The sequence below is a fragment of the Chiloscyllium plagiosum genome, chromosome 28, assembly GCF_004010195.1.
Source record: "Chiloscyllium plagiosum isolate BGI_BamShark_2017 chromosome 28, ASM401019v2, whole genome shotgun sequence".
Lineage (NCBI taxonomy): Eukaryota > Metazoa > Chordata > Chondrichthyes > Orectolobiformes > Hemiscylliidae > Chiloscyllium > Chiloscyllium plagiosum.
Window position 1 is genome coordinate 36,269,525 of NC_057737.1, and position 7,043 is coordinate 36,276,567.

The window sequence follows — 7,043 nt, forward strand, 5'->3', positions numbered from 1 at the left end:
GGATTACTTGTGGGAGGTATTTTACAGACACTCTATTGTTTGATTGGTAAGTTGCCCCATATTTGGACCTTGCTGGTGTCCCATTACAGTGCTGTTTGATTTGACCAGAGATTAGATTAGATTAGATTCCCTACAGTGTAGAAACAGGCCCTTTGGCCCAACCAGTCCACACTGACCCTCTGAAGAGTAACCCACGCAGACACATTTCCCTCTGACTAATGCATCTAACACTACAGGCAATTTAGCATGGCCAATTCACCTGACCTGCACATCTTTGGACTGTGGGAGGAAAGCGGAGTACTCGGAGGAAACCCACGCAGACACGGGGAGAATGTGCAAACTCCACACAGACAGTTGCCCGAGGCTGGAATCGAACCTGGGACCCTGGTGCTGTGAGGCTGCAGTGCTAACCACTGAGCCACAGTGCTGACCCAAAGCCCGAAGCTCAGCTCACTGCCAGCACAAGGCTGTTTCTGATCATTGACAGTGCTGTTCACCCTGACAAAATGAATGCTCGTCCCACCAGCACCCAGGATACAGTCGTCTCTGTAATGTGAAGATAGTTTTCTTGGCAAGCTAATAGTTGCTCGATTGGAAATGGATTCAAGTCAAGGTTATCTGTTTCAGCCCCTGACCTGAGGGGAGCCTCCCCTTTTGCCCAACTCCCTTTGATCAGTCATTCACTCAGTCGACAACCTCAGAGTCATTTCATCGTTGGCAAATGAAACAAAGAATTAAGTTTACATTTGGCGGCTGACCCTTTGAATTCAGTCACACTACACTAGGAGAGAAGGCAGCTACAAGTAACTTCCATGTCTTGGCCTAAACTCTCATTAAAGTCACAAGGATGCTTTAAACCAGTTTTTTTGAACTATAGACCTGAAGGCAGTCTTCAACTGAATATGATTCGGACTGCAAATGTTTGCTATAAATTCTGTGTTACGATCGAACCCTCCACAATCACCTGATGAAGGAGCGTCGCTCCGAAAGCTGGTGTGCTTCCAATTAAACCCGTTGGACTATAACCTAGTGTTGTGTGATTTTTAACTCAACTGAATACATTGTCTGAATCGATCAAGTGTATGACAGCCAGCTACAGGTTATTCGGCTTCACAACTGTTGTGGGAAAATGGACAGGACGGGGTTGAGAGAACCACTTGAAACTTGAGAGAGTTCAGTCAGGTTAGTGCTGTCTCTGAAGTGCAGCAAAAAAAAAAGACTTGCACCTTTGATGAATGCAGGATCCCCCAAAGTGCTATACAGCCCAAGAAGCCATTTCAAAATGCAGTCACTGATGTTTCCATAAGATGCGAATATCACTGGCAAGGCACTTTAAAGTCAACCAGCTCGCTGGGGCTCTGGAACCACATGTCCATCAGACCAGGTATGACAGATTTCCTTTTCCATAAAGAACATCAGTGAATCAGATCGGTTTTTGCAACAATTGATAGATTCATGTTCAGTTATGGAAATTCCAGATTTGTCAATGGAGTTTAAATCCCACCATTCACAGTGGGTAGGATTTGGACATGTAGCCCCCAGAGGAATAGACTGGATTGTTAGCTCAGTGACACTGCCATCATTATCTCCCTCACAACATGGGAAATGGTATAGCCAAGTTATGTACAGCAAGCTCCCACTAACAGCAATGAGACAAAGACCAAACAGACCATAATTGATTTTTCTGATTTTGTTTAAAATAGCACAGCAGAATGTTTTACATTCACTTTTAAAGTTGGTTGAGGCCTCAGTTGAACTTCTCATCTGAATCAATGATCAGTGGAGCATCATTCGTCCTACACCTGTGCTCAGGTCCTGGGCTGGGAGTCGAACCCACAACCTCAGACTCCAAGGCAAAGAGTACTTATCAGAGAAAAATATTCAGTGCATAAAGAGTTTTAAATGCATACCAAATTAATATTGCCTTTGAGCCTTTTAAAGGGAATGGTGTAACTTTATAGATATTGGATTGTTCTTATCTATTCACTCACTCCTGTTTAATTACACATTGTGTGGTGTTTAATCCAGGAATGAGACCTGATGTTGCAGTCTGCTGCCCAGCTACGGTACAGTGGGCCTGAGAGGCACACTTCAATCACTGTGGTTACAATAATTTTTAGAAGTATTTTGTTTTATTATTACAGGCTCATTCTCAAACCCACATAAAGACTAATGAAGGATCTCACAATCATTCGGAGATGAAAGCCAATTAGTCGAACAGTGATGGAGCTGGAAAGTTTAAAATAAGAAAATGACATTATCTGGAAAGTTACTTTTTAAAGACAAAGTACAAGTTCTCATACCTCCACTCGATCCCCAACTGGTCAGCACTTTGTTCTAACGTGCTTCATATTTATGCTCCATGGATGAGTGCCCCATCATTGATGACCAGGTACAGGAGGTCAGTTTAACAGCCAGCTATAATTGAAGGCAGTTTACTCAACAATATATCAGACGCTGGATCCTTTCCCAAGGTGTTGGTGGTAGGTGGTGTCCGCGCTCACTGGAGCCTGTGCACTCCAGGCCGGTGGCATCGTTTTCTCAATGTACTTTTCCTTTTTTCCTCCTCTTCCTCCTTTCTTCTTCATCTTTGAGATTGGAGCAGTGTTAACGGGGCGGTGGCTACAGCATCGGTGACGTGGAGACAGTGAGCACTGAAGATGCTGTATTGTAACGGTTGAGAGTGTGTGGTGCTGGAAGAGCATAACAGGTCAGGCAGCATCCGAGGAGCAGGACCAAGATTCTTGGCAACAGCAGCAGTAGGCCTGGAGCCTGGTCGCCCAGGGAGAGGGGCCCCGACTCTTGGTGGCAGCGCAGCCGAGAGGGGGAACTCCTGGCTGTGACGGTGCCCAGAACCCGGACACTTGGCAGTGGTGGCAAGGTGGCGGTGACATCGGAGCTGGCATTTCCTGGGGCAGTGGCATCATTGGGGAGTTCTGGAAACCCGGAGCACTTTGCAGAGCTCTGCAGCCTTGCTTGAAACTTCAGTTTGAACAAGAAGTGAACTCTTATATCAGTAATTTTAAAAAAAATCCTTTTTGGAACTGAAAAGGGTGCCTGATTGTGGCGAGAAAACACTTTTCAATGTATCTTCCAAGATAGATGTGATAATAAATAAATGATTCAAATACCCACATGTCTTGACAATCCTCAAGAAGAAACCAAGGCCAGTTACCAGACCATGAGGAAAAGGTGAATTGGATTTATGGCGAGAGAATATGAAGGAAACGCCTTCATCCCTTTCATTAATGATCCTGCCAACTGTTATAGTGAGGAGTGGGGCTTTCTCAGAGTCTGACTCAGTTCTCAGATCCATTCACAACTCCTCCTACAGAGAAGCAAGCCTTACCACAGGACTGGTGGGAGGCAGGTAACATGGACTGAAATGACCCAGGCTTGCAAGTTAGGAGTGTGATGGAATACTCTTCAGTTGCCTGGTTGAGTGCAGCTCCAACACTGTTCAAGAAACCCAACACCATCCAGGACAAAAAGCAGCCCGCCTGACTGGTGCCCCATCCACACACACTGCCCGCAGTGTGTATTATCTACAAGATGCAGTGCAGTAACTCAAAGTTCCTCTCCTCATGACCTCTACCACCTAGAACGACAGGTTGAGCAGATACCCGAGAGCATCTTCACTGACAAGCTCCCCTCCAAGCCTCACATCATCCTGACTTGGAACTATATCCCCACCGCTCACTGTTAACAGATCAGAATCCTGGAACTCAGTTTCTAACATCACTGTAGATGCTCCTACACCAGATGGATTGTACAGTAACTCACCACCACTTTGTCAAGGGTAACTAGGGATGGACAATGAATGCAATGTTGCCAAAGTCATCTACACCAAAAAGTAACACAGGAAGAGACCATGCATTTAACTATATATCCTCGAGTAATATTTGATATTAAGTTTAAAAGTCTTGCCACCCACTTGCATGTGAAGTGAAGTTCTCACCCACTCCTTCGAAGGTGGCTATTCAGCTCGCGTCTGTGTGCAGGATAACAAAAACAGTTTGTTGCCTTTTGCAGGAATTCCGGGGCTAGATTGGCAGGAACGGTATCTGACTGGCAAGTCTGTGACCAATTAATATACCACTGTCAACAGTTTGAAATAATTGCTTTGGCAGTGAGGAATTTAACCACTGCTGAAAGGAAGCAAAAAGCTCACACTTTTCATTTTGTGCACGTCAGGTTTCGGACAGAAGAATAGGAGTTGGAAAGAAAGAAACCCATTTATCCAGCACGAGACGATGGTGCTGACTGGGTTAGGTGTCATTGATAGGAGGTGCAGCAGGAGCTGTTAACTTTCACACTAAGTAGACAACATCCTGAACCATCTGACACTACCTGCCTGCTCCTAGAAACATCATTAACAGGTAATCAGACAATGAGAGGCATTAGAGTTACATTTATATTCATGTATCACCTGATCTGTTACTTTTCGGGTTAATAAATTAACTTGATCGTTGCAGGAGTATAATGTAAAGGACATTATAGCCAGTGAGGCACTTGTGAACTGAAGTCAGGGGAAGATTCACTACCCTTTCTCAAATAGTGCCATGGTATCTTTTCCATTTCCGGTTTAATATTTCACCTTATGGCATTCCAAACAGTAATGTACTGCTCTCAAGAATCCGAAGCATGGCTTTCACCCACGGCCTCCTGACTCAGGGGTGAGTGTGTTACCACTGAGCACAGAACGGCAACTTAAGAAAGCTTTTGGAAAGATTTAAACGATAGAGACCCATGGCTGACCTAATCCTTCTACTTTCCCAGAATGACCTCAACAGCTATCTTGGTTGTTAGTCACCATCTTCAGGGTGAATGAAGGCTACACAGTGCAGCTATCGAACTGAACCTCTCCTGTAAGCGATTAGAAAATTCACAAAAAAAGCTGAGATGATGATTGGTGATCAGGGGCCTGGAGGCAGCAGGCAGTGGCAGAAATACACCCTGCACTTTATCCAGAAACTACCAGCTTCCATTAAAAAAAAGGATCTGTTCAATCCACTGGTGGCAACCAGCACTGAAGAATGGAGTACTGTGTGGGGTACAGTGCTGGCGGTGATGCCAGGTCAGAGTACCATGCGACTGAGGCAGGGGAATCAGACAAAGGCTACCATCAACCACCTGATGAAGGAGCAGCGCTCCGAAAGCGAGTGTGCTTCCAAATAAACCTGCTGGACTATAACCTGGTGTTGTGTGATTTTTAACCTTGTCTACACTGCAGTCCAACATCGGCATCTCCAAATCATAACATCAAGATCATCAATCATAGGCTCAGCCAGAGAGACCTGGCACATGTCAGGTTTAGAGAAGTTAGAATTATCGGCAAATTAGACTGCTGGATTGATAATGATCGGGAACAGGGACGCAAACGTGGTGACAAATGGAACATAGGTCTGTCTGTCTGTCTGTGGTAGTGGTGGAGGACACAGACAGAACAGTGACTCCTACAAGCCATGCAAACAGTCTGGGGCCACCTGCCGTGCGTGTGGAGCTCAAGGATTGATTAAAGTTGAAAAAAAAACTTCAACCCAGATGAATTGTGGAATAATACCACTATCCCCACCTCAAACTGAGCTGCGAATGTGTGGAACTGTAAACAAATCAGTCAAAGACCTCAAACAGGTAAAGTTTGAATTCAAAATAAGATCCATATCATTGCAGCTGAACCAGACAGAAACAAATACACCCACACGACAAGGCAGCCTTAGCTAGATGTATCTACGGATAAGGGCAGGAGTAGGTAACACAGCCCCTCCAGCTCAGTATTATGGCAGAGAGGCAAGGAAAACGCGATAAGCCATAGGCAGTAGAAGCTGTGCCTGACTACACATAGTCTTTACAGGGCATTGAAGCAGGTTCAGGGTTTGACAGATTACAAAGAATGGGGTAAAGTCTATGATAGAAAACAGAGTAGTCAATGTGCCGTTTACTTGGCCCTTCCCTAAGGCTGTGTTCAGTGCCCACTGGGAATGGGACAGAAATGGAAATCACTCAGTCTATAATGTTATAGCTGGACAGCTCACCTTCACAAGTACAGTACCATCAGACAGGGTCCAATCAGGTCATATTGACAACAGGCAGTACCAACAGACAGGGTCCAATCAGGTCATATTGACAACAGGCAGTACCAACAGACAGGGTCTATCAGGTCACATTGACAATAGACAGTACCAACAGACAGGGTCCATTAGGTCACACTGACAACAGGCAGTACCAACAGACAGGGTCCATCAGGTCACATTGACAACAGGCAGTACCAACAGACAGGGTCCAATCAGGTCACACTGACAACAGGCAGTACCAACAGACCAGGGTCCATCAGGTCACACTGACAACAGGCAGTACCAACAGACAGGGTCCAATCAGGTCACACTGACAACAGGCAGTACCAACAGACCAGGGTCCATCAGGTCACACTGACCACATTGACAACAGGCAGTACCAACAGACAGGGTCCATCAGGTCACACTGACAACAGGCAGTACCAACAGACAGGGTCCAATCAGGTCACACTGACAACAGGCAGTACCAACAGACAGGGTCCATCAGGTCACATTGACAATAGGCAGTACCAACAGACAGGGTCCATCAGGTCACATTGACAACAGGCAGTACCAACAGACAGGGTCCATCAGGTCACATTGAGAATAGGCAGTACCAACAGACAGGGTCCATTAGGTCACACTGACTACAGGCAGTACCAACAGACAGGGTCCAATCAGGTCACATTGACAACAGGCAGTACCAACAGACAGGGTCCATCAGGTCACACTGACAACAGGCAGTACCAACAGACAGGGTCCAATCAGGTCATAGTGACATGTACAAAGGTCACGCAGGAACACATTTAAAGCCTGCTGGGGGATTATTCTATTGAGACAGTGGGTCTTGTGATTTGGTGTCAGTTTTGAAACTAAAGTACTGATCTTGCAAATATTTGCATGGTCCAGGTGATAGATAAATAACCAAATCCAGGGGGAGAAACCTTCAAACTTGTCAGTGAAGAAATTCCTCAGTGACTACTTTTTCAG

At 45.6% G+C, this 7,043-nt stretch overlaps 1 protein-coding gene across 1 annotated transcript in view; it reads right to left on the bottom strand.

The window, feature by feature from the left end:
* Positions 1-2,450: 2,450 nt before the first annotated feature.
* The window catches only part of LOC122564226 (inactive peptidyl-prolyl cis-trans isomerase FKBP6-like), a 31,204-nt gene continuing 26,611 nt past the window's right edge, over positions 2,451-7,043 (bottom strand). Inside the window, exons 6-7 of the mRNA XM_043718923.1 lie at positions 2,737-2,982; positions 2,451-2,588 (exon numbers count right to left, since the gene is read on the bottom strand). Coding sequence (XP_043574858.1) covers positions 2,451-2,588; positions 2,737-2,982 — 384 coding nt within the window. The remainder of the gene's footprint in view (positions 2,589-2,736; positions 2,983-7,043) is intronic.